The 27,871-nt window shown below is 39.1% G+C and overlaps 1 protein-coding gene across 1 annotated transcript in view; it reads right to left on the bottom strand.

Annotated features, from left to right (window-relative positions):
- The window catches only part of LOC138155351 (myosin-IIIb-like), a 272,057-nt gene that overhangs the window by 93,034 nt on the left and 151,152 nt on the right, over positions 1-27,871 (bottom strand). The window contains exon 7 of the mRNA XM_069080560.1: positions 4,210-4,275. Coding sequence (XP_068936661.1) covers positions 4,210-4,275 — 66 coding nt within the window. The remainder of the gene's footprint in view (positions 1-4,209; positions 4,276-27,871) is intronic.

Below are 27,871 nucleotides of genomic sequence, written 5' to 3'. Positions count from 1 at the left end.
GCAAAACTGAGTATATGCTTCAGGGGGAAATATGGTCATTCAATGAAATAGAGGATTTTTCAAGCATTCTTGATGAAAAAACCAGAGCTTAAAAGAAAATTTGACTTTCAAATACAAGAAGCAAGAAAACCACGAGAAGGTAAACAGGGAAAAGAAATCATAAGGAACTTATTAAAGTTGGACTATTTACATTCCTACATGGAAAAATGATAATTATAACTCATGAGACTTTTCTCAGTATGAGAATAGTTGAAGGGAATATATATGTATACATACATATATATGTTTATATAGGAAGGTATATATGTGTATAGATGCATATGTGAGTGTGTATATGTGTGTACATGTATATATAGACAGAGGGCACAGGACAAGTTGAATATAAAGGGATGATACCTAAAAAATAAAATTAAGAGGTGAGAGAGGAATATAATGAGAGAAGGAGAAAGGGAGAGATAGAATAGGGTAAACTATCTCATACAAAAGAGGCAAGAGAGAACTGTCACAATGGAGGGGAGAAGCAGGAAGGTGAGAGGGAATGGGTCAACTTTACTCTCATTGAATTTGGCTTGAGAAGGGAATAACATTCACACTCATTTGATTATCTTGACCTAAAGGAAAGTGGTGGGGGAAAGGGGATCAGAGGAGGGAAGATGAAGGGGTGGGCAGATTAAGAGGGTAGTTAGAAGCACATACATTTGAAAAGTGACAAGGTCGAGATAGAGAATGGAATGGGTGGGGGGCAGGATAGTATGGAGGGAAATGTGGTTTGTCTTTCCCAATATAGGTACTATGGAAACATTTTGTGTAACTACACATGTACAACCTATACTGAGTTGCTTATCTCCCCAGTGGGGGTGGGTGAGGAGAGAAAAGGGGAAAGAATTTGGAAATCAAAGTTTTAAAAGCAAATGTTAAAAAAAAGGGGGTTTTTTGCATGCAACTGGGAAATAATATGTGCAGGCACTGGGGTACAGAAATACATCTTTTCCTATTGGAAAGTTAGAGGGGATATGGGGGAGGATATAGGAGAGAACAGACTGGGGGAAGGGGTACTCAGTGGGCTCGCTATCTTGGGGTAGGGGAGAGATGGAGAAAATTTGTAACTTGAAATCTTGTGGAAATGAATGATTAAAACTAAAAATATATTTATTTAAATTTTTTTAAAAAGATTGTGAAAATAGGGTTTCTAGGTGAGGATGTGGTTTTCTGTGGGTTCTGCTAATGTGACCTATGGCCTCATAACCTAGCTTTAAACAAGGATCCCATTTTCCCACTTATGACGCTTATGCCACCTCAGTTCAGGGGCATCCCATTTTCAACAGATCTGGGAAGCATTATAATATAGTAGAAAATATAGATAATATAAATATAAAAAATAATATAAATAAAATGCAACATGGTAGAAAAAGTCCTGGCTATGGACTCAGTGGACTTATAGTCAAATCACTTCTCAATGATCACTTACTATCTGAGTGGCCTTGGGAAACTCCCTTCTCCCTCTGGATCTGTTTCTTCTTCTGTAAGATGAAGGAGGTTGGACTAAAGCATCTCAAAGTTCCCTTCTAAATCTACATCTAAGTCTTACAATTCTGTGTTCTTGAAAAGCTATGTGGAAGTTCATTTTTTTTGTAAGTTGAACAATAATGGCCTAAGGAGTTCCTGAGGTTCTTTTCAGTTCTAAGTATACAATTCTATGATCAATAATCCTAATGAAATCCTGTTGTTAATACTTTTTGTCCAGAAAATAATCTTTCCATGAAGTGATTGATGAACTTTTTTTATCTTTTCGATAATTCTGGATTTTCATGTACAGCATACCATTTCTTTAAAGAGGAGGTACACGCACCTGCCTTAAAGTTGGGATAGGATAACAATCAACCCATTAGGAGACACTGACCCCAAGATGGAAAAAACAAAACAAAACAAAAAAACTCTACCACTTCCAAATGGAAACAAAAGACAATGATTCTGAAGATAAATCTCTGTAAGTATAAGGTAGCCATGCTCAAACTCAGTATTCAACAGACTTAGGTGTTATTAGCACCACAAGGTCTGGCCTTTTACGGTCAATCTAAGTGTAATAGATGTAGAATGAAGAGAATGTAAACAAATTAAAAAATAAGACCAAGAGACAGTTAATTACTTTGTTTCTTTATGTGTGGGGATGAACACTGTGTAGACAGATGTGGGCAAAATTGTGCAGCAGGTGAAGCGTGGCTTTGTTCTCTTCTCATACTCAACCATCACCCCTACACAAATCCTTTTGAAATTCTTTTCTTCCTCTTCATCCTAGGGATCCCACAGCAACCCAGCTCTGTTCCTCATAAAATTAAAAATGTTTCTCACTAACACATTCAACTTAACTAATATTAGATGAGGAGTGGCTGATTAGGAAAAAAAATCTTTACAAATATATCTGATGAGGATCTGATATCCAAGACATACCAAGATATAACACAAATATATAACACCAAAAGTCATTCCCTGATTATTAAGTGGTCCAAGAACATAAACAGTTCTCAAAAGAATTTCATACTGCAGTATAATAATACCCATGTGAAAGAATGCTTCAAATTGCCAATAACAAAGATGCAAATCAAAACAATTCTGAGGTTTCAAATTGCATATAACAAATTGGCAAAACAACAAAGGATGAGAATAATCAGTGTTAAAGGGATTTGTAAAAAGACAGGCATACTAATATACTATTGGTCGAAATGCAAATTGGTCCAAAAACTCTAGAAAGTAATCTGGAGTTATATTAAGAATGAAATTAAAAGTGACTGAGTGACTGTCTTTACCCTTTTGATACAGAAATCCCAATGCTAGACAAATATCTCAAGGAGGTCAATTAGAAAGAAAGGTATAATATACACAAAATAGTTAGCCATGGCTATCAATCAATTGATAAGCATATATAAAATACTTGGTATGTGCCTGTAGCTGTGCTAAGTACTAGGGATAGAATGAAAAAAAAAACAGTCCTTGCCCTCAAGGCTTATATTCTAGGAGCTAAACAATTATGTATATGAATATAATGGAATATTATTGCCTATGAGAAAAGATGAATATGAAGGATAGAGGGAAACATGGGAAGACTGATAAAAAGTAAAGAAAGCAGAACCAGGAAATAATATACATGACTACAGCAATATAAATTAAAAGAACAACAATCACAACAAATATATGAAATGAAAATTATATCATTGTAATGACCAAGCTTAGCCCCAAGGAAGAGATAAGACAATGCATCAGCCTCCCTTTTTTTCAGAGGTGGGAGTATTTGGAGGTGGGTGACAGCATATATTATAAGATTTGATTTATGTGTTGACTAGATTTAATGAACTACTTTTTTTCCTGTACCTTTTTAATTTTGTTATAAGGGATGATTCTCTGGATAGAGAAGGGTGGGGAAGAATATATTAGGAAAGAAATGTGATATAAAACAAAATACATCAATAATTTTACATTAATAATTGTGTTTATCAAATGTTAGGGATTTTTAAATATGGTATGTACATTTATAAAAATACAGATGTGTTAACATACATGGAAAAATAACAGTACGCATTTTAAAAGGACTTTAAGATTGCAAAGTATTTTAAATCCATTAATGACTTATCCCAATATCAGTTAGGTAGTGACAAGTCTAAAATGCAAACCTATGCCCTTTGACTCTATTTAAAAAAAAAAGAAAAAGAAAATTTATAAAATGAAGATTTAAAAGGAATTATTGTTATGGCCTGGGCTCTGTGTAGTATTATAAAGCCCAAAGGAACTTTTTTTTTTTTTTGCAGACTACACAGCCATTATTTAACAATTCTCCAAAGAGCTGCCATTCTTTCCTTTCCCCCAACAGAAAGTTCCAATGTGGATGACAAATTTCAGGCATCTAGTCTTCACAGTTTTGTGTCAAGCAAACAAAAAATGTTAACAGGCTTACTGTGGGTCAAAGTAACTTCTCAGCTATATATACGGTTCACTGCATTTAACAGGACAAATTGCAAGACAAGGTCAAGATCAACTACTTATTTTTCAAATTCCACAGAAGCATCTCCTGTCTTTTACCAGAACAAATTCCATGCTGTAACCTACTAGTCTACACAACAACTCCAAGTGCCAAGTAAATTCCACAGTTTAGATTTCACCCCAATTATTCTTTAAGGCCTCCCTGGATAAGCAATTTTTAATGGAAGAAATACTCACTGTGAAATGAAGTGATTGAAACCCCAGCACCATTTTTCTGGATGAAGTAAAGTAGGTGGAGGATTTCTAAAAACAAAAAAATATATTTTTTTCCTTTTAAAAACCAGCTATTTATACTAGCTCTGTTAAAAGGGAGAAAATAGTATTAATATTTCCTTATCAATATATTTGCTAATATCACTAAACAAAATCAGTATAATTAGTTTTTCCTAGGTAGAAAACCTAGCAACCTCTGTTAGATGTAATAACACCTTCATTCATTCATTCATTCAACAAACATTTTTTAAGTCCTTGTTCTATGCGAGGCACTATGTGTCTTGCTGAGTTACAAGTAATCAGAATAACAACATAATGAAAGGCAGAATGACACAGTGGATAGAGGGCCAACTTTAAGACAGGGAGACGGGTTCCAGTCCCACGTCTAATAAATACTAGTTCTGTGATCTCCAGCAAGTCAATTAACCTTTTAGGGCAGCTAAGTGGGATGGTAGAGATGGCTTAAGTCAGGGAGATCTGAGTTCAAATCCAGTCAGACATTTATTAGCTATGTGATCCTGAATGAGTCACATAAACATGTTTGCCTCAGTTACCTCATCTGTAAAATGAGAATGATAATAATAGCACCTACCTCTCAGCATTGTTGTAAGAATCAAATGAAATAATATTTAGAAAGTGCTTAGTACAAAGTCACATAGTAAGCACTATATAAATGTTACCTATTGTTATTGCTTTAAATTTATTATCGTTGTTATTATATCTGAGGCAGGATTCAAATGTGGGTCTTTCTAACTCCAAGTCCAGGACTCTAAAGTACCTATCTAAACCCTGATCTTGCAGCCCCATTTATTTTTTAATCAATTTTTATGCTAAATTTAAATATCAAATGGAATATACATTTGCATATACATAGTTGGAAAGAAAAAGAGGATTGGGCATGATACAGATCTCTACTGTACACTATACAGCTTGCTTTGCAAGTATATAATAAGATCAACAGAGCTTTCAGAGCTGTTCTGCTTGTCTCACCTTCCTTCTGTTCTTTTTTCTCCACTAAAAAAAGGATGTCTCAATAACCATCTTTTTATTTTACCCTATCCCTATTTGTCCTTGCCTTTCCACCTCTTCCACTGTGAAAAAAAAAAAAGAAAAACAGATACACATAGCCAAGCAAAACAAATTCCCACATTGGCTGCATCCTGAAATGCATATCTTATTTTGTACATCTAGACAGCTCCATTTGTAAAGCTGGGAGTGTTCAGAATGTACTTAAGTGAAGCTTCTTGGACCCCCCCCCCATTAGGTCACCCTGCACCCTAGGAACCAAGCCATCACACTTGGGCTTTGCCAACTAAGTCTCCATAAAAAAATGATTTTTTTTACCACAAACAGGAAAAACAGGTAGTATTACAAAGAAGGAGGGGCTTGTAGAACATTTGGTCTCTGATTTGGGCTTGCCCTAGAAATAGTTCTCTCTCAATCTGTGGATAAGGTACCAAATGGTGGCAACACATCTTTTTTTAAAAAATTTAATATTTTATTTCCCCCAATTACATGTAAAAACAATTTTAACATTCTTTTTTCAAATGTTGAGTTCCAAATTCTCTCCCTCCCTCCTTCTTCTCGCCACCCCCATTGAAAAGGCAAGCAATTTGACATAGGTTATACATGTACAGTCATACAAAACATATTTCTGTCTAAGTCAATGGCAGCACATCTTTGCCCATGCTGCCCCTGTTGAAAACAGTTTGTAACTCTCCTCAGAGAGGATGGTCTCCAGGAGTGAGATGATGGGTTGCTTGCTCAGCATGATGGTGAAGTCAGTGCCTGGGTGTGCATTTTACAGTATCACATGTGTTGCTCTCAATAGGTGTACATGCCTAGGATCCCTAAAAATGAGTGTCGAGGCAAGACGTTAGGCACAGAGCCTTGCTGAATTCAAATGGTCAGAACTCATTTAGAGAAAGGTTATAAACAGTTAGCAGGCAATACAATAAGGGTTTACTCAGTGACATGAATATGACTGAATTATTCATTTTCCCCCATTTCAACCTACAGTTTGAATATAGAGGTTGGTTCCTTGTCACCCTGACCACTGCAAAATGGAACAACTTTATGGGATTCACAGTTTGATTCTAACCTATGTTTTTGGCTTTGTGTCATTCTACTTCTTTTCGTATATTCTTTTTGTTCTTAGGTCATTTTTCAGTCATGTCCAACTCTTCATGACCCCATTTGGGGTTTTCTTGGCAGAGATCCTAGAGCGGTTTGCCATTTCCTTTTCAAGCTAAACTAAACAACCATCGATGACCTAAACGTGTCTTCTGCTTTTCTCTGATTTTGTTCATATACCTGGTTTTCCTCTCTCAAATTCCTTCTTCACCTGTTGTAATCCTAACCAACTTAAATGCTACATCTTTTATGAAGTTTCCCTGATTCAACCCCCAATTCTATATATGGTAGTGATTTCCCCTCTTATTTCATACCCTTTCTTTATGGCATACCATAGAAGAAAAAGCATATGGCAGCAGAAAATCTTGGTTCAAGTCCTGGCTCTGATTCTATGTGATAACAGTTCTGTCATCCCCACTCTGTCACTTATTTTTGGTCTCTCCCTGTCTACTTCAGTCCCTATTGCCTACAAACATGCCCATGTCTCCATCCTCAAAAAAACCTCACTTGATTCTTCCATCCCTGCCAGCTATCCTTCTGTATCTCTTTTGACCTTTACAGCTGAACTCCTCAAAAAGGCAACTAGGATAGATGCCTCCACTTTCTCTCCTCTCACTCTCTTCTTAACCCTTACAATTCTGCTTTCGACATTAGCATTCCACCAAAAATGCTCTCTCCAAAGTTCCTAATGATTTCATGGATACCAAATCCAATAGCCTTTTCTCAGTGCTCATTTTTTTGACCTCTCTGCAGATTTTGACTCTACTGATCACTCTGTCTTCTCGATATACTCTTGCCTAGTACATAATACCATGACGCAAATGTTAGCTGTTATTATCGTTGTTATTCTTTCTAGGTTTTGGGAACACCACTCTTTCCAGGTTCTCCTGCTACCTCTCTGACTGCTCCTCAGTTTCCTCTGCTGGAACCTCTTCCAGCTCACACCCTCTTACCGTTGGTGGTGTCCCTCAGGGCTCTCTCCTTGATTCTCATCTCCCTGCCATCTACACCACTTCTCAGTGATCTCCTCAGCTCCCATGGATATAATTATCATCTCTATGTGGATGATTCCTAAATCTCTGCTGACCTCCCATCTCACATCTCCAACTGCCTTTCAGACATCTCAAATTGGATGTCCAGGAGACATTTTAAACTCAATATGTCCAAAACCAAACTCATAACCTTTTCCCCAAACCGTCCCCTGCTCTATACCCTATTTCTGTAGAGGACAACACTATCCAGCAAGGCTAAAAAACTAGGAGGTATCCTGAACTCCTTATTACTTCTCCTCTCCTATAACCAAGTCGTGGCCAAGGCCTTTCAATTTCCCCTTTGCAACATCTCTCCTCTGACACTGTCACCCCTCTGGTGCAGGCCCTTATCACCTCACACCTGAGCTGCTGCACCAAGCTGCTGGTGGCTCTGCCTGCCTCAAGGCTCTCCCCATTCCAATCTATCCTCTATGCAGCCACCAATGTGATTTTTGTAAAGTAGGACTTATCATGTTACCCCCTACTCAGTAAACTCCAGTGATTCTGTATCACCTCTAGGGTCAAATGCAAAATGCTCTGTTTGGCATCCAAAACTCTTCATAAGCTAGCCCTCTCCCACCACTCCAGTCTTCTTACACCTTCCTCTCCAATACATACTTTTCTTTTTTTTTATGCTGTACTTTATTTTTTTAAATGCTTTATTAACTTATGATTTACATCATTCGTTTCTACCAGATTTTGAGTTACAAATTTTCTCCCCGTTTTTCCCCCACCCATCCCCCCAAAACAGCAGCCCCACAGGATATCCCCACCTCCAATCTGCTCTTTCCCATATTTTCTCCCATACCCTTTTTGACTTTTCCAGTGGATCTCTATGCCTCAGTGCCTGTATATCTTATTTCTTAATTACATGTAAGATGGTATTAATAATAGTATATACATATATATATACATACACACATACACACACACACACATATATATATACATATATATATATATATTTGAATATTTGATTTTAAAACTTTCAATTCCAGATTCATTCCCTTCCTCCCCTGCCACCTACCCCCACTGGGAAGACAGGCAGTTCAGTATTGGTTGTACATGTGCGGCTAATGCAAAACAATAACGTAGTAGATATATTGTAAAAGACTGACTATATTTCCCTCCCTCCTATCCCACCTCCCACTTGTTCTATTCTCTACTTTGATCCTGTCCCTTTTCAAAAGTGGGTGCTTCCAACTTCCCTCCCCCCCAGCCTGCCCTCCCTTCCATCATCCTCCCTCTCATCCCCTTCCCCCCCTATTCTCCTGGAGGGTAAGATCCCCTATTTAGTGTGTATTTGACTCCCTCCTCAAGCCAGATTCAATGGGAATAAGGTTGACCCATTCCCTTTTACCTTCCTATTCTTCCCCTCCATTGTAACCATTTTCCCTTGCCTCTTCTGTATGAGATAGTTTGCCCCAATCTGTCTCTCCCCATCTCCTCTCATTATATTCCTCTCACCTCTTAATTTCACCTTTTAAGTATCATCCCTTCCTGTTAAATTGGTCCTGTGCCCTCTATCTATGTATACCTGTAAACATATATACACACATTCACATATGTATTCATATACCCTCATATATAGACATATATATATATATATATATTTCTAATCCCTTCAACTACTGAGAAAAGTTTCATAAATTACAATTATTGTTTTTCCATGTAGGATGTTAATAGTTCAACTTTGATAAGTTCCTTATGATTTCTTTTCCCTGTTTACCTTCTCATGCTTCTCTTGCTTCTTGTATCTGAATGTCAATTTTTCTATTCAACTCTGGTTTTTTCAGCAAGAATGCTTGAAAGTCCTCTATTCCACTGAATGACCATATTTTCCCCTGAAACATGATACTCAGTTTTGCTGGGTAGGTGACCCTTGGTTTTAGTCCCAGCTCCCTTGACCTCCGGAATATCACATTCCAAGCCCTTCAATCCCTCAGTGTAGAAGCTGCCAGATCCTGGGTTATTCTGATTGTGTTTCCACACTATTCAAATTGTTTCTTCCTGGCTGCTTGTAATATTCTCTCCTTAATCTGGGAATTCCGGAACCTGGCTATAATATTCCTAGGAGTTTTCTTTTTGGGGTCTTTTTCAGGAGGTGATCAGTGGATTCTTTCAACCTCTATTTTGCCCTCTGGTACTAAAACATCAGGGCAGTTTTCTTTGAGAACTTCCTGGAGGATGCTTTCTAGGCTCTTACTTTGGTCATGGCTTTCAGGTAGTCCAATAATTTTTAAGTTATCTCTCCTGGATCTATTTTCCAGGTCAGTGGTTTTTCCCATGAAATATTTCACATTGCCTTCTATTCTTTCATTTGTTTGGATCTGTTTAACAGCATCTTGATTTCTCATAAAGTCATTAGCTTCCATTTGCTCCAATCTAATTCTGAAGCAATGATTCTCCTCATGGAGCTTTTGAGATCCTTTTCCATCTGGAAAATTCGACTTTTTAAGGCATTCTTCTCCTCATTGCCTTTTTGAGCCTCCTTTGCCATTTGAGTTAGTCTGTTTTTTAAGGTGTTATTTTCCTCAGTCAGGCTGTTGACTCTCATTTCATAATTTTCTTGCACTGTTCTCATTTCTCTTCCCAATTTTTCCTCCACTTCTCTTATCTGCTTCTTAAGGTCCTCTATGGCCTGTAACTAGCTCATATTTTCCTTTGAAGCTTTTGGTGCAGGAGTTCTGACTTCACTGTTTTCCTCCTGTTCCATGCCTTGCTCCTTCTTATCCCCAAAATAGGAGTGTAATGTTGGAATTTTCTGTCTGCTTTGCTTCCTTTCCTGCTCATTTTGCCACTCAATTATTTGACTTTTGGGCTTTTTGCCACAGTAGGACTCTGCCACCAGACAGGGGAGTTTTCATTCCTAACACTGGGGTTTTCTCAGCTTCCGGAGGTATTAGATGGGTGCCCTCTCTGAGGTCTCCACACGCTCTGGCAAGCTGGACACACACCCCAGGACCTCCACCCTAGACTGCAATCCAGATCCAAGCAGGTTAAAGCAAGAGCGATTACCCCTCAGACTGGTGGTTGGTCCCCCTACACTCTGCAGGCCAGGAGCTGACGCCACCACGTGGTGCTGGCTGTGCCGGTGTCTCAGTGGTTTCTCGTGGGGGTAAAAGCCACACACTCCCACTTACTGGGTCCCAAAGTCCAGACTGCACTGGCCTCTCACCTTGTCCTTCGCATCTATGTATTGATAAATCTAGAAACGGCCACAGCTGCTGCTGATCTGGAGTCCCTCTGGCAGGCAGCTGGTCAGGCCCGCCCTGGGGCTAAAGCCTCAGCGTGGGGCTGGGCTCGGCTCCCAGAGCGTTGTGCTGGGCAATTCCTGCCGGCCTGCCGGGCTGTCCTCAGCTGGAGGTTAGCTTCTCTGTGTCATTTTATGGGTTCTGCAGCTCCAAAATTTGTTTAGAGTCCTCTTTTTACATGGATTGGGGAAGGTGGAAGCCGGAGCTGCGGGAAGGTCGTGCTTCTACTCCGCCATCTTGGCTCCGCCCCCCCTATACTGTCCAACACATACTTTTCAATCCAATAACTAGGACCTCTCAGATAGTCCATGAACAAAACACTGTGTCTATTGGCTCTGGGCATTTTCTCTGCTGTTCACTGTGACTGGAATGCTCTCTGTCCTCTGCTCTGACTACTACTGACTTTCCTGGTTTCCACTAAAATCCCACATTCTACAGGAATCCTTTCTCCAACCCCTCTTAATTCCAGTGCCTTCCCTATTAAGTATCTCCTATCTTCCCTGTATGCATAGTTTGTTTTATATATATTTGGTTGCATGTTGTCTTCCCTATTAGATTGCAATCTCCATTAAGGTAGGGATAGTCTTTTGCTTTGTTTTTATCCCCAGGACAGTGCAGTGTCTAGCACACAAGGGGTGCTTAACAAATGTTTATTAATTGACTTATAATGAGAAAATGATTTAACTTTTCTTAGTCTTGTTTAAGGATAATAATACTTGCTCTACCAACTCCAGAGGTTTAACTAGGAATTAGAACAGAAGATAGACCATCCCATGTACCATCTTGGCAGGAAAATGAATGGCCCATCCCATAGGTAACATGACTTGTATCCCTGTAGCATAGATGAATATTTCTACTCTACCACTCCTGCCCCTGAAGGGATATAGCAGGTGAAGGATACTGGGAAAGTGGGCCTAAAAAGAGGATGCTATAAAAACAGGGCTTTGGGAGTGGCAGCCCAGGGCCAGAAAAGGGAAAGGGAGAAGTCACAACATGGGGTACAGGGCTGGGGAGGGGCCCACAGTACAGGTATGACAAACTAGAAAAATAATCAAAATAAAGAGAACCCTCCTCCCAACTATCAATTCTGTGAGTCAAAGTCCTAGTAGACTTGTCCTAGGTATGGCTTTGCCTGGAATCAGGAAGCTGTGACCTCAAATACGACCTCAGACATTTACTAGTTGTGTGACCCTGGACAAGTCACTCACCCCTGTTTGCTTCAGTTTCCTCATCTGTAAAATGAGCCAGAGAAGGAAATGACAACCACTGCAGTATCTTTGTCAAGAAAACCTCAAATGGGGTCACAAAGAGTGGGATATGACTGAAACAACTGAACAACATCTCATAGAGTAATTGTTTGGTAGGCACTTGTAAAACTGCCCTTTTATATGTTATTATGTTCTAATGTATGCTATGGTTATTTGTATAAACCTCATACCCCTCTTTCTAGAGTTAGCTCCTCAAGAGATCAGACCTCATCTGATTTAACTCCATCCTGCCCACCTGTAATGGGAATACAAATTTGGAAGATCTTCCCTGCCCCTAGGCTAAAGTGTACCTGAAGCCTGGGGTGGGAGGCTTGTTTTTCAGTAGATACTTCTTGATTGGCCAGTGAGTCAATAAGGTTGTTACATTTTCTGAGCCAGGAGAAGGCTATATAAGCCCTGATGTGTAGCTTTGTTTTGGGGGCTCACTTTGAGAAGTGTTCTGTGATTTGATCTGTATTCTGGGAAGCCGTTGTCCAGGGCCCCCCCGGCTTTGAAAAACCCAGATGTTGATTTGGTATGGATATAATGGTTGGACAGTTTGGAAAGCTGTCTACTTGATCTGTTTCTGTCTTGATAATTCTGATTGTATACTTTGAAGTTTGGGGTGCTGACCTTTTCCCCTGAACAAGGTAAATGATATATGTCTGACTGATTAAAATAAGCTTGTTAACCCATTTTGAGTTGTTTTCCTTTAACAAAGCAGATCCAAGAACCTGTTTGGGCAGCAAACCCTGAGGATGTGCTTGGGGTGCTTGCCGCTACACCACCCCCACCCAGGGCTTCAAACATAAGAGGCACTTCAATGTCTGGAATGTTCCAAAATGCAGTTTTATAAACAAAGAATTCATTTTATGAGCACATTAGAAACACCCATCAAATAATACTAAGTCTTGTGAGGAGCACTAATGTAAAATCAACAGCCTCTTGCAAAATACCCTGCAGAGTCAAAATGACTCAATGGATATTTGGACAAGAAGGAACATTTTTATTCTAGCGAAAGCTCCATGCACTTCTGTGGCCTATCATGAACATACAACTTTTTCTTCTCTGAGAACATTAAGATGCCCAGTGAAGTCATCCTAAAAGATGGGCTCATCTGCTCAGGATTCAGAGAAGTTGCAAGGAAGAAATCCAGGCTCTTTTTGGTGAAAACAGTCAGCATCCTCATGCTGGGACAGGAAGGTTAAGATTAGGGGAGAGCTCAAAAATGCAGTTAGTGAGCCTTCTAAAAAGTCGAATCTAACTTCTGAAGTAAAATGCTTTGGTGGAAGAAAAGAGCAATGAATTTGGGGGTCAAAAGACATGGGTTTGAATGCTGGCTTTCCCTCATTATGAGTTGTGAAACTGTAGGCAAATCTTTCCACTTACCTGGACCTCAGTTTCCTTATCTGTAAAATGAACAAGGTAGACTAAAGTATATCTAAATTACTTTTCAGCATAACAAATCTATGTAGGTAATGACTTATACACTTCAAACTTTACCCTTGATAAGAAAAAAAAAGGCACAGGAAAGAAAAATATTATGATTCCAGATTGAAGATTTGAAACAAAGTCAAGGAAATTTGCTACAAAGTCTAGGGACCACATCTCTATATTTTGGTCATTTCCTCATGGGCAGATAAAAGAAGATTTATTCATTCCATCATTCCATTCTGCCTACCTACAAACATATACATGACATCAGTTATCTGAGCACCATTGGGTCTCATTCAATAAAATAATTTTGGATTTTCTATTCATATCAACATTTTGCTGTTCTTCTCCATTAGCACAGCTTAGCAAAGAATTTACATATACATGCATACATATATGTATATACATATACATATGTATAATTTGGGAAGGAGGTAGAAAGAAGCCCCTTCCAATTGTACATCTATGATTCTGTAGATATATTCCATAGCTATCTAGATAGCTATGAACCATATATAGTATGTATTATGACCACATATTGCATAATATATGATCACATATGACAACATATTTTAATGCAACAAATGAACATGTACACATAAATGTAATATATACATATATGTATATATGGGAATATATATGTGGCAGCTAGAATTTAGAGTTGAAAGATTTAGAGCCAGAAAAGATTTATTTCCTCTAAAAAGCTTTCTCCTTTTAAAATATGTTTGTATATATGTATGTCAATTCTTTGTTAATTATGTGTTTGTATATATACATATATGTGTGTAAATATGTGTATATGTTTGTATATGTCAAATTTGTGTTAAATGTGTTTATAAATATGTGCTTATATATGTGTATATGTCAATTCTTTGTTACCTCTGCTAACTGGAGAATATTGGCATGCTGATATGAGTAGATAATCCCAAATTCTTTCATTCAGTGATATGCCACTTCTCTGGTGCAGAGACAACTGATATCATCAACCATCTGGAATAGTCATAAATCCCAAAGTATCCCCCAAAGCTGTAAGCACAAGCAGCTACTAAAAAGAGCGGAAGACACAAAGACTGAAGGAGATGTTACATGATTGGTAGATTAAACTAGAAAGATGTATGATCTCATTGGCAAGGGAAGGCTATGGAAACAAAATCCCAACAACATCTAAGCCAAGAATTTTAGGAGAAGGGGCAAGGAACAAGAAAAAAAAGAGAAAAATAGAGCAAGGAGACCAGCAGACCAGAGGAGGAGAAAACCACGGAAATGGTGATTAGCTGCAACTAACAGTGGAGAAAAAAAGACAGCAGATAATAAGGAAAGAGGAACATGTGTAAGATACAGAAGAAATACTATCTAGGCCACAATGATGGAATGGGAGTATTCAGTAGAAGGGTAAATAGCTTTCCCCACGTACTTCAAGATTTCCTGAAGGCTCCTTCAGAGCTGAAAGAGATGTTAGAGGTCATGGAGTCCAATCCCATTTTATAGATGAGGAAACTAAGGCCTAGATGGGTTAAGTCATTTGTCTAAAGTCACAAGGGCAGGTTAAGTAGCAGATCAAGGTTTCAAACTAAGGGCCTCTGATTCCAAACCCTATGCTTTTTCCAAATGTGCCAAAATGTTTCTCTTTTTCTTGTACTGTACTAAAAGGTAACACAGGACTTGAACAGCACAACATGCTGGAGGAATTTAACGAAAGAGAAAGCCATCTCCTCCCCATTTCTATCTCCTCTGCAGATGTTACTATATTTCAAACTCAGCAAGACAGTGGGGTCACTCACTATCATCTCTTTTTAATTAAACCAAAACGAAGTCCATTAACCTACACAGAGGCAGATAGGGGCTGTGAAATAGAATTAGGCAACATAGTGTAGGAAGAAAACTGGATTTGGAGAGGGCCTGGGTTCAAATCCCGTCTCTGCCACTAACTGTCCGCATGAATCTGAACAGATCATATCCCTCTATGGGCTGCAGTGTTCTCCTCTGTCAAATGAAGGGGTGGACTTCCTGAATTGGAAGGTCCCTTCCAGCTCTGAACCTGATTCTGTGGCCCTACAAGCCTTTAAAACACATAGATTCTAATCTTCTACTAGTCAATCAATAAACATTTATGAAGCACCTACTATATGCAGGTACTGTGCTAAAAGCTTCACTAGTGAAAGACAACATGTGGAAGTATGTAAAGGATGAACTAACAGAGAAAACAGAGGTCTGCATATGACTTGATAAAGGGCAAGAATGGGAAAATTTGGGTAGATCCATTCAATAAGGATTCCGTTGTTTTCTATAATTATAGAATAGCCTTTGTAGTCCTTTACAGGTACAATGTGTTTTGGGTTTTTCCCAGACATGGGATTCCATCGGTGCAGGGGGGGAGGGGAGGGGATTCACAAAATGACTGTTTTTACCAATGCTGGTTGGCAACTCTTTTATAACTTATTGGAAATTTCAAACTAGATTTTCCATAGGAATCTCAAACTCGACAGTGTCTAAACCTTTATTTTCCTGCTAAAACCCACCTCCTTTCTGAACTTCCCTATTTCTGTCTAGGTTATTATCACCATTCCCATCACCCAGTTTCACAGGCTTGGGGGGATCCTTAACTTCTCGCTCTCCTTCCACGTGTCTTGTCGTTTTCTGCATCTTGTCATTTCTTTCTCCACCCCGTTTCTCATACGCTTCCCTTTTTCTCCACTCACACCGCCACCACCCTAGCTCAGGCCCTCACCACCGCTCACCTGAACGTCCTCTAATGTACCCTCCACACAGTGATCTGCCCAAGGCACAAGTCTGACTACATCACTCCACTGCTCAAGAAACTCCAGTATCTTGTATGTTGTTGTTGTTGTTGTTTGTACTTTGTTTTCAAAGAGGACCAATGACATCTGTGTATTGACTCATGGATGAGTTGAATTTAAGGGAGGCAGAGTTGCACAAAGCCTTCAGCCTCACTCTCTCTTCCAGTCATCAAAGTCCAGTGGCAAGACAAAATTCAAGATGACTAGCAATAACCCAGGATGCAGTAGATGACCTTGGTGTCTTCCATGTCTTACCAAGCTCTAAGCTTCCACAGCACCTGCTTCAGCTGCCTCCATGGCCGCTAGAACAAACTATTTCCATTCACCCATTCTGCCAGGGTAGTATGCTTGGGGTAGACACCCCTCTAACTCACTGACAGATCTGACATGGGTTTCTATTAGAAAGTAAGTTCCTTGAAGGCAAAGACTCTTCTCACTTTTTCCCTGGATTCCCAATGATTAGTACATAGTGCCTAGCTAGCACACTGTAAGCAATTAATAAATACTTTGGTGATTGATTTAAATGGATGCATGTGTGTCCACCTACTGTATAAGAGAGTAGACTAATAATAGTGGGGTGATGTTAATTAAGAAGGGCTTCCCTTAAGAGAGGGCTTAGAAGAAGGGACTGAATATGAGAATTGCAGGAGGTAAGGGTGTTTCCCCCAAGCTGAGGAAACAGTATGACTAAATGGTGTGAAGGCACAAATATCCATTTAAAGCATCTTCAATGTCAAGGGGGTTTTCCAGTTACACATTGTTAGGAAAGTGATCCAAATGTACCCTGTTCATTAGACACACAAATGGGCTCTAAAAAGCAAGGTATCTAAGTGCAAACATTCTGAGAGCACCAGTTAGAGTTATGCATTGGCCTGCTGTTCCAATAATGCCTTACATATCAGACTAATGGGGTTCAAGTTTATAATTAGAATGTGGAAATAGCTAAATGTTGTTGCTTGTGATTATCAAATTTTGGAACAGGTTTCCAAGTTGGGTATAGGGGGATTATCCCTTCTGGAGGACTTCTCTGTGGCTTGGGTGAATTCAAAGGCCTCAAATAGAAACTCCTTTTAATTACCCTCCAAACACTTTAAGAGTAAACTGCTTATGCATACGGTTAGATATGAGGGATATTAGATGAGAAGCTGGATGGTGCAAGGAATAGAACACCAGGCTTCCAGTCAGGAAGACTCATCTTTCTGAGTTCAAATCCAGCCTCAGATACTAGCTGTGTGAAATTGGACAAGTCACTTAACCTTGTTTGCCTCAGTTCCTCACTTGGAGAAGGAAATGGCAAACCACTCCAGTATATTGGCCAAGAAAACCCAAAAGGGGTCATAAAGAGTCAGACATGACTGAAAAACAACTGAACAACAGGAAGTCTTGTCCCCAAATACCTCTGCCCACCCATTACTCAAAATTCACTCCCCTGATTCTTCAACTGTTCACTATTAAAATGGAGATCATGGAGGAACACTACACCCTTACGTCTTTATCATACAATATGAGAGGAGGGGCCTGGCTTGACAACAGATCTTTGGAGCAAAACCCTATGAGAATGGTACATGAGAGAAGTACTGGGGAGAGGGGAAGGGTAGAAGAATAACTAAAGCAGGGGGAGACATTACTGAATAGTGATATTAGGAGGACACCAAAGACAAACTTAAGGAATTCACTTTTTTTTTTTCTTTTAACATGTGCATAGCTGGTTACTTCCTTAAGGAAGCTGCAGGGGTGAACAACATCAGAGGATTGATGGCTCTTGTTTTCTTCAGGTCGAAGAAGAAATAAGTCAGGCTTCATGGCATCTCCCCACTTTCTGTCTCTCTTTTCATACTCATATTTTTTCCTACTCTCCTAGGACTTCACCATAAATGAAATAGAGACCTGACCACAACCTCCAATTTGGAGAAAGGGCTGTGGGCTACTCTTTCTATTATGACTTTTCAAACTCCTTCTTTCCTGAGCAGCTCTTCAGGGATCCCTTGGGAAGTAGATCTTTTGGTATCAAGAAAACTTATTTTCTCTATCTATCTGAAAAGAAGCAATGACAGGAAAGAGAAATGATTGTTTCTGCTGCCTTCCCAAAACAGCAGAAATGACAAATAAAAAGCAGTTGTGTTGGGTTCATAGAATGTGTACATGGGGGTTGCTGGGTCACCAGGTAAAAGAAATGGGCAGAAACCTTTTATGAGGCTGAGACCAGACCTTTGCTACATAAGATATCAACAGACTTATTGATTCTGGCTCCCTTAACAGCAGTCTAATCAATTCATTTGTAGTCATCAGTATTGATCACAAGGATCATAGCCGTATTAAGTGCCTGAAACACATAGACACGGCCAAAGCTAACACTAACATTTCTGTGCCTGGGGGAAAGAAGCAGGGGTGACAGAGGAAGCCTGACATAGGGCACCTTTAGGGTTTTGCCCTGCTAAACTACATGACAGGATATTCACTTCCTTTAGTATCTGGCCCCGGAGGGATCTATTTTTAAAAGTCATTTCTCAAAAGTGCACAATGTTCCCCAGGTTAAAGATTAATATTTCCCAGGGCTAAAGTCCTTGCTGCTGGGTACCAGGGTCTACTACAGGAGGAAGCAGTGATATATATAGAAATTTAATAAGCCTTCAGGTAAAAGAAATACATCTTGGGACAGGGTTTTTTTTAATGTCCTCTAAATTTTCTACCCTTGGGTAAGCTTCTCTTTTCTATTTCCTAGGTACAGCTCTGGACATAGTCAGAGGCACCAAAAGTGAGGAAGGGCTACATATGGTTGTCTCTGGTTGGTGCCTTTTGTTCTTGAAAAGGGGACAGGATAAACCCTCTCTAGTTAGGAATACTACCTATGTCTGCACATTTTTATTTATTCACTCACCACAAGCCCTACTAAACCCTTCTCATTGAGCCCCCTCCCTTCTCTCTTTTAGATATCAGACTTAATGCCTAGAAATTTAACACAGAAGATAGACTTCATTTCAAAGCAAATTTGCTTTGGTCAGCTTCTTTTAAGCTCTGACATGCATTTTATCTAGTGGCCTAATTTCAAATCATACTAAAAAAAATTCTTAGCTTTTCTACCTGGGCTTGCATGCCAAGGTCTGCTTGTGGTGACAGGTGTTGATGTTCAGCTGCTAATTTCCCCCATTAGAAACAATGTGGTAGGATCTGATGATACAATCTGTTCAGCTAAGGCCTTTCTTAGGATTTTTTCGCCCTATATAGACTATGTTGCTAAGTCTATTGAAATAATAATTTTAAAAAGGAATACATGTACAATCTGTCCTTTTAATGATTTTAGTTGAGGGGAAAACATTCAAAGCAGTCATTTTCTTTTTTCCTATTATAAATATATTAACTGTGAGCTGTAATTAGGTGCCCAGCTTCGTTCACCCTCTAGGACAAATGGTGCTCACTGAACCATGACGTTGGTCTGATTGTGGTAAAATGACCCATTTGGTTTTACCAGCTGTGACTTTGGAGGTAGCTGAATGACAGCAAACACATAAAACCTGACAGATGAAAACATTTGCAGCTCACCCTCTCTATTACTGATCACTCAGCATCCCAAGCAAAATGTTCCATGGCTTAGTTTCCAGATGTCTTGGTGGGCTAAGGAGGGCTATGTAGAAGCTGATGCAGCCCTGGAAAAGAGGCTAACCTCCAGACATAATCTTTTCTTCCCCTTGGACTCCTAGAATAGGTATAGTACTGGACTTGTAATCATGGAAGCCTGGGTTTGAATCCTGCCTCAGCGATTACCAGGTGATCCTGGATAAGTCACCTAACCTCTTTATATCTTAGCTTCCACATCTGTAAAAATGTGGATGATAATAGCTAATCTGTACCACAGAGTTGCTGTGAGAAGCAAATGAGATAATCTGTAAAATTTAAAGCATCACATCAATATTGGCAATTATGATGATCACCTACTAAAAGAATCATTTTGTTTAGTTGTTTTTCAGTTGTATCTGACTCTTTCTGGTGCCGTTTAGGATTTTCTTAGTAAAGATACTGGAGTAGTTTGCTATTTCCTTCTCCAAATCATTTTACAGATGAGAAAATTAAGGCAAACAGGGTTAAGTGACTTTCCTGAGGACACACTGCTAATGAGTATCTGAGGCCTGATTTGAACTCAGGCCTTCCTAATTGCAGGCCCAACACTCTATCCACTAAATCAACTAACTGCTTCCATAATAAAACATAGATAATGTTAATATGTGATTTTCTAAGTTAATATGGGCTCACAGGGATTCTTATATGTGGTTTAGTGACCCCATTTCTATATGAGTTTGACACCACTGCTTTCAAATAATCAAGTATTTATTAAATGCCTGCTGTATGTAAGGCACTGTGCTAGGTATTGAGGCTACCAAGAGAAAAACAATATAATACCTGCCATCAACCAGCTTACATTCTACTAGGAAAGAGGTTTTTAATGTGGTCACCGTGCCTTAGTGAATGGGTCAGTTACTTTAGAATCACAGAGGCATAACCTGGTGGCAGTTAGGTGGCAAAGTGAATAGAGTGATAGGCCTGGGATCAGGAAGATTCATCTTCCTGAGTTCAAATCCAGTCTCAGACACTTGCTAGCTATGTGACCCTGAGCAAGACACTTAACCCTGTTTACCTCAGTTTCCTCATCTGTAAAATGAGATGGAGAAGGAAATGGCAAACAACTCCATACCTTTGCTAAGAAAACCCCAAATAGGGTCACAAAGAATTGGTTGCAAGGAGTTGAACATGACCAAAATGACTGACCAACAACAACAAAAAGGCATGACCTGTACGCAGTTTACTTAGGCTGTGGATGGAACCGGCCAGATTGCAGATGACCTGCGGCATCTGAGTCCACCCTGAAATTCACCACTAAGGCATAAAGGGACTGAAGAGTTAAAAATGCCACTTGATATGTTTTTGCTGTTGTTGATGTTGACAGATTGATTTTTCTTTCTCCTTATTAACATGCATCTGACAGAGGGAAGCAGTTCCATTTGCCAAGTACACTTGCCTTAAACATTCTTACTGGCATTCTGATTTCTTACAAGAGGTGTATAAGGTATTATGATAAATTAGCTTGGCCCCTTGGGTCATGAGAGATAGATTGATTTAGAAGCGTGAGGAGAAAATACCAATTCACTCATTTGTATGTCTTCACTGTCTTTCTCCCTTCTTTTCATTCAATTCATTCTGCCATTTTCCTTTCCTTTTCTTCTTCTTTTAGTCTCCTCTCTTGTTGTGGCTCACCATACACATTACCATTTTGTTGTTTGTTCAACCACATTATTCTTAGGTTCTATGTCCTTCCCAGACCTCTACTTTTGGTCCACTGGTTGGGCCTATTTAAGTCAGAGATATGAACAGCCAGAGAAGTCAGTTAAAGAATTGAGAATTATCCACAGAGGTGATTGTTGAAACTGAGAACAAATGAGCTCGGTGAGGGCGTCCCAACATGGAACGTTCCTGTTAAGGCCCAAGTGATTCCTCCCACTGGTGAGCTTCTTCTGGAACCTCCATTTTGTGAAGAGGCCCAAGTGGCCTTTACTTCCCTCCTAGCCATTTCCTGGCTCCTGGATTTGAAAGCTTCAGGATGAGACAACATGGTTTGGAAGAACCAGAACCAGGAACTGGTAAATGCAAGAAACATTGAGTGATTCTCAGCCACTGAGGAGAGACTTATGCAAATGAGCTTGAACCCCAGCTTATAAGAGAAAGGGTTTTGGAGGTAAAAGCAGATGTAGAAGAGGGAGTTAGGAGGAATGAATACTCACTACATGGCCGGGCTCTGAAGAACCCTCAATCATATGCTATATCAGCAAAGTTGTACGATTCTGATTTATTTATGTCTATGTGTCTCACAAATAACACATGAGAGGCACTGGAGTTTTTGGACTCCAGACTCTAACAGGTTTACTCTTGATCTGGTCAGACAGGAAGGGCAGGAAGACAGCTTCAGAGGGGCTAATAATCTGACTTTATTCTTGCCTAGTATTCTCAGTGGGGTTGCTGATAATGGGAGTAACAATCCTACAGCATTCCCTAATCACCCTATCACAGAGGCTGGCATGAAGTAGGGGCAATTACCCCTATGTCTTGATGGGGTCAATTGTATTCCATTACATTCACGTAATTTGTTTAGTCATTTTCCAATTGATGGGCACTCCCTTATTTTTAATTCTTTGGCACCACAAAAGGGAGAGGGAGAGGGGAAAGAGAGAGAGAGAGAGAGAGAGAGAGAGAGAGAGAGAGAGAGAGAGAGAGAGAGAGAGAGAGAGAGAGAGGAGAGCCTTTTCCTCTTTCTTTTATTTCTTTGGGTTATATGCCTAGAAAAAGCCTATTTCTTTTTGAATAACACTTTGTGTATTCCTCATACCACTGGAGTTACAGTTATGAATTCTATTTTCATTGTACAAACCATTTTTTAAAATATTTACACGTTTATGCTGCACTAGAAATTTCTCCTGACAGTCTATGTGAAATACCACCCTCTCTTTCTTGAGAAAAATAATATGTATTTCTTTTATAGCATGCTGGATTATCAGGTACCCTAAGAGTTCATGCCTAAGCTGATCTTACAAGTTCTAGCCCTAAACAGATTTGTCACTTTGTGACAGATTACACACTTTTTCTGGGTCTCAGTTTCCTCATCTCTAAAATGGTGGCATTAGACAAGATGGCCTCCACATGCTCTTGCAACTCTATGAGTCTTGTGGCAAGAAATTTAGACACTACACAATTGAGGTAGCTATTTAGAGCAGTTGGATTAAAAGCCTGTAAATCAGATACTAACATGCTTACACAGGACCCTGACCATGAACATCTGTAAGAATACATCCTTTAGCCAGATCTATTAAGTTTATACCCACCTCCAATAGTAGTTGGAATTTTCCTTGAGAAATACTCTAATGAATGTCATTAATCGGCTCCAGGAAAACAACAAAATAATGTCATGGGTAGAGATAGCTCCATAGAAACAAAGGAATAAATGACTAATATTTTCCTAGGATGGGAGGAGGAGAAAAGTAGGCAAAGACAATGAGATTTAATAGATTTAAGCCCCTTGAATATTTAGTGTTCTACAGGGCTGAGTCAAACAGCATATTAAGGTAAGTAATCATCTTCTATTATAGCTATGGCTATAGCTACACTTAAGTTCAAGGCACTCTTTGAGACAGCATATATTAAAAAACAGAACTCATTAACTTAGTATCTGCCTTTTAATCCTTCCGTTTTCCCAGAATAAACTAGAGGATAGACTAATTTAAAGCAATAACGTTTAACTTAACAGAATAATAAGGCAAATAATAATGGTACCTCTCCCAACCTCCCCTCTCCCCACATACACGTACCTATAAAATACCATGGCACATTCTCTCATGGTTCCCACAACAGTGGTGAGAGAAACTCATAGCCCAAAGGACTCATGATCCTAGGGATTTGTCCCAGCTGGAATGCCTCTCTTCCTCCAAACCTGCAGCTTACGGCCTCCCCACATTGATGTTGATGTCACACCATAAGCTAGGTTGTTTTCTCTTCTGACTGCTACCTTGTGTTCCTTTACTGAGCTGTTACTGCCATCCTTACTTTTCCACCGAAGATGCTGCTAATCAGCTTCTCTGCTGGGTTGATGCTGCTAACTTCTACTAGTCCAGTAGTTAATGTCTTCATTGAGCTACTACTGCACAGTTCCTGGCATACAGTAGGTGCTTAGTAGATGTTTATTGATTGAGAGATTGAGCTGCTTCTTTTCTGCTGAATTGTGACTAGGCTGCTCCTTTCCAAAATAGTGTGATTCTTTTGCTAGAGTCAGTTCATGGTCTAAGTGCTATCTTAGCTTCTGTTCATCAGACTCAGCCACAGCCACCCAGTCATCATAGCAAAGTCCTTTCCCCTCACTCTCCACTCAGATGATATTTGTGTTGATGTGAACAAATCTCTTTAAATTTCCATCATGCGCCTGGCTACTAGGGCCAAGAGGATACAGATTAGTTTAGAGCTTTACTCAACCACATTTGAGGAATAGGCTAGAATTTAAAACCTTTAGTCCGTGCATATATACCTACACATTTTTGCACCTACTGCCCAAATGTTCTCCTTAAATCACAAAAGGATCTTTGTTCAGGCAACATTGTTCAGGATACTGTGTTTATTTGCCTATGCTAAACATCTGACTGCACATATCCTGAACCAAAGATACAAACAGCAGTGTTACTACCACTTGATAATTGTCTGTAGGAAATCAACCCACTATAAGGGCATTTACTAAGTACCAGTAGACTGTCAAAAACTAGAAAGGGCCTTGGAAGCTATCTATTCTATAAAGTATTTTTATTTGGGCCAACTGCCAAGGAAGCTAGAGAATTTACCCAGAAATGTAGTAATTATTTACCTTCACACTATAACTGTGAAATGAATAAGATTCAGTACTTCCCTTATATAAATGAGGAAATGTCACTAAAGTCTCTTTCAATGGCTCATTATGGTATGAAGGTGACCTTGGATTCTGGAAGGTTATGCCAGTGGATGACAAATGTTGGCAGGTCCTATCAAGCTCTAGAGACATCATATATGAGCCTGACAATAGAGTACATGCCCATCATCTGAGGATCAGTCTAGCTAAGTTAAAAGAGACTAATCATTATAGCATTGGGCACTTAAGTAAACTCTAATTAAAAAAAAAAAAAACAGATTAATACACGAAGATGATCTCCTAAGATCTGGAATCTGTATTGTCAAAGGAAAAACTTTGGAAGAAAATCCTCAAAATATTCAATTATTAATATTCAATGAAGATGAAGAAATGGTAGAGATGAAGAAATGGCAGAACTTAAGAGTCAAGTGACTTTTCCAAAGTCAATCAGAAGAGAAAGCATCCTGTAGAACCTATGAGCCTGTTTTTCCTTGGCCATTGCTTGATTTTTAGTGCTGGACTTTGAGTTAGGAACACCCAGTTCGAATCCTACTTCAGATACTTATTATCTGTAAGACCTTAGGCATCTCTTAACTTTTCTGAGTAAAATGAGTAGATAATATATGTAATATAGCATAGATACACATGTAAGATATAATAACAATAGCACCTACCTCATAGAATTGATCTGAGGATCAAATGATATGTAACATGTGTATAGTACTTCACAAACTTAATGTGTTATATAAATGATGTCTATTTTTGTTATTATAAGGAGCCCAGTGCTCTCTGCAGCACGTTGAATAATAGGATAGTAGATCTGAAAAAGGCCTTAGAGATTATGTGGTCCAACCTTTTCATTTTACAGACAGAGAATGTGTTTATTAAGTATTTACTAAGTGCCATATGATGTGCTAAACACTAGGGATAAAAATACAAACAAGAGAGCCCCTGCTTTAGTAAAAATTAAATTAAAATTTAAAATTTTATTCTGAACCTAAGAAATAAAACAATCATTTCCATAACATAGTAGAATAGGAAAAAAAAAAAGATGATTGTACGTGAAACTGCAAATTCATTGTGTACAACTTTCTACTCTTTTCAAATATATAATAAAATTATCATGTAACTTTTTTCTTTTTTCTCCCTTCCCCCACCCTAGAGTTGGTTGCCAGTGGTGTATAACTATTATATACATATTTCTATTTATCGTATTTCTATCATTTTCTGGATGCAGATAACATCTTCCTTTAAATGTCCTTTGTAGTTAATTTGGGGATTTATAATAATTAAAATGACTTAGTCATTTAAAATTGTTCTTAAAACAATATTGTTGTTACTACATACAATGTTTTCTTAGTTTCATAGGGTTTTAAAAGCCAAGCAGAAGAGTTTATATTTTATCCTAGAGAGGAAAAAAAAGGCATTGGAGCTGGCTAAGTGGGAGAGTCAAACAGTAAGATCTGCCTTTAAAAACTACTTTGGCAACAATAGACAAGATGGAGGGGAATGGGGAGAGACATGAGGCAGAGAGATCAATTAGGAGGCAGTTGAGATTATGATGAGAGGTCATGAAGGCTTAAACTAAGGGAATAGCTTTGTGAGTATAGAGAAAGGGTTATATGTGAAAGATGCTGGGGGCAGCTAGGTGGCGCAGTGAATAGAGCACCAGCCCTGGAGTCAGGAGGATGTGAGTTCAAATCCAGACTCAGACACTTAACACTTACTAGCCGTGTGAACTTGGGCAGGTCACTTAACCCCAACTGCCCTGTATTCCCCCTCCGAAAAGCAAAAAAAATAAAAACAAAAACGAAAAAACAGCCCCCCCCCAAAAAAAAGATGCTGTAAAGGTGGGGCAGTGGACAGAAATCTGGGCCTGAGGTCAGGAAGACCTGAGTTCAAATGAGTTCAAATCCTGGCTCCGACATTATTAGCTGTATAACTCTGAACAAGTTACTTAATCTGTCTGCCTCAGTTTCTTCCTCTGTAAAATGGGAACAATAACAGCACCTATCTCCCAGAGTTGCTGTGAGGATCAAAGGCAGTAATAATTGTAAAGTGTTAAGGAACATTCTTGGCACATAGTAGAAGGCATATAAGTACTAGCTATTATTAGCTATCGAATGAAACAGAGAGTGAGGCATGCAGGACAATCCTGAGATTATGAACCAGGGGCACTAGAAGGAGAGTAAGGTCTTTGACAGAAACAGGGAAGTTTGGAAGAAGGGAGGGTTTAGAGGAAAAGATAGTTCCTTTGTAGATATGTTGAGTATAAGCATTCTCTGTGACATCTAGTTTGAAATGCCCAACAGGCAACTGGTCATTTAAGATTGAAGCTCAGGAGAGAGACAGAGGCTGGAGATATGGATCTGTGAGTCATCCCATAGAGATGATAGTTAAACTCATGAGAAATAATGAAGTTTTCAAAAGAGAGAAAAGGAGGAAAAGAAAAGGGAGCCCAGGACAGAACCTTGGGGAACTCCTACAGCTGATGTGATGTGATGTGACGTGACGTGACGTGATGAGGTAGATGTGGGAGAAAGGGAATAAGCATTTATTAAGCTCCTACTGTGTGTCAGGCACTGTTAAGTTACAAATATGCAATCATATCCTTATTTTATAGTTGAGAAAAGTGAAGAAGATAGAATGACTTGCGTGGGATCACACTGCTAGTGTCTGTGGATAGTTTTGAACTCAGATCTTGGGGAGGTTAGGTGGCACAGTGAATAGAGCACCGGCCCTGGAGTCAGAAGGACCTGAGTTCAAATACGGCCTCAGACACTTAACACTTACTAGCCATGTGACCTAGGGTGAGTCACTTAACCCCAATTGCCCTGCCCTCCCCCCTCAAAAAAAAAAAAAAAAGAACTCAGGTCTTTCCAACTCTAGTTGCCTTAGGGAACATGAAGGAGATGATGAACCAACAAAGGATATTAAGAAGTAGTCAGCCAGGTAGAAAGTAAACCAGGACACAGTAGGATAGGGATTCGCTGAAGCCAATTCAGACCACTCAGGAGAGCTGATTGTAAAATTTTCTGTGTGAGCATCTACACCTTGGAAATCAGCAAAAGCTACAATTCAGGGCCTGATTTGTTGTTTTGTTGATTTCTAGACTTTAGACTAAAGAAAATGATGAAAGAAATAAAGAAAATAATAATAAACAACAATAATAAAGCAACAATATAATAGCAAAATTATGATAAAGTAGATTAATAATATAAATTTAAAAGTGTGTCATTTATTTTTTCCCAGAAACCAGTTGTTAAACATTTACCAGCATGTCAATGGAGAAGCTTCATGAAAATCCAGAAAGAAGAAA

This window comes from Petaurus breviceps, unplaced genomic scaffold (genome assembly GCF_028583685.1).
Source record: "Petaurus breviceps papuanus isolate PSGF00001 unplaced genomic scaffold, PetGlider_PUasm1.0 91133, whole genome shotgun sequence".
NCBI lineage: Eukaryota > Metazoa > Chordata > Mammalia > Diprotodontia > Petauridae > Petaurus > Petaurus breviceps.
Note: the sequence above shows the minus strand (reverse complement) of the source record. Positions and strands in the feature narration are given on the sequence as shown.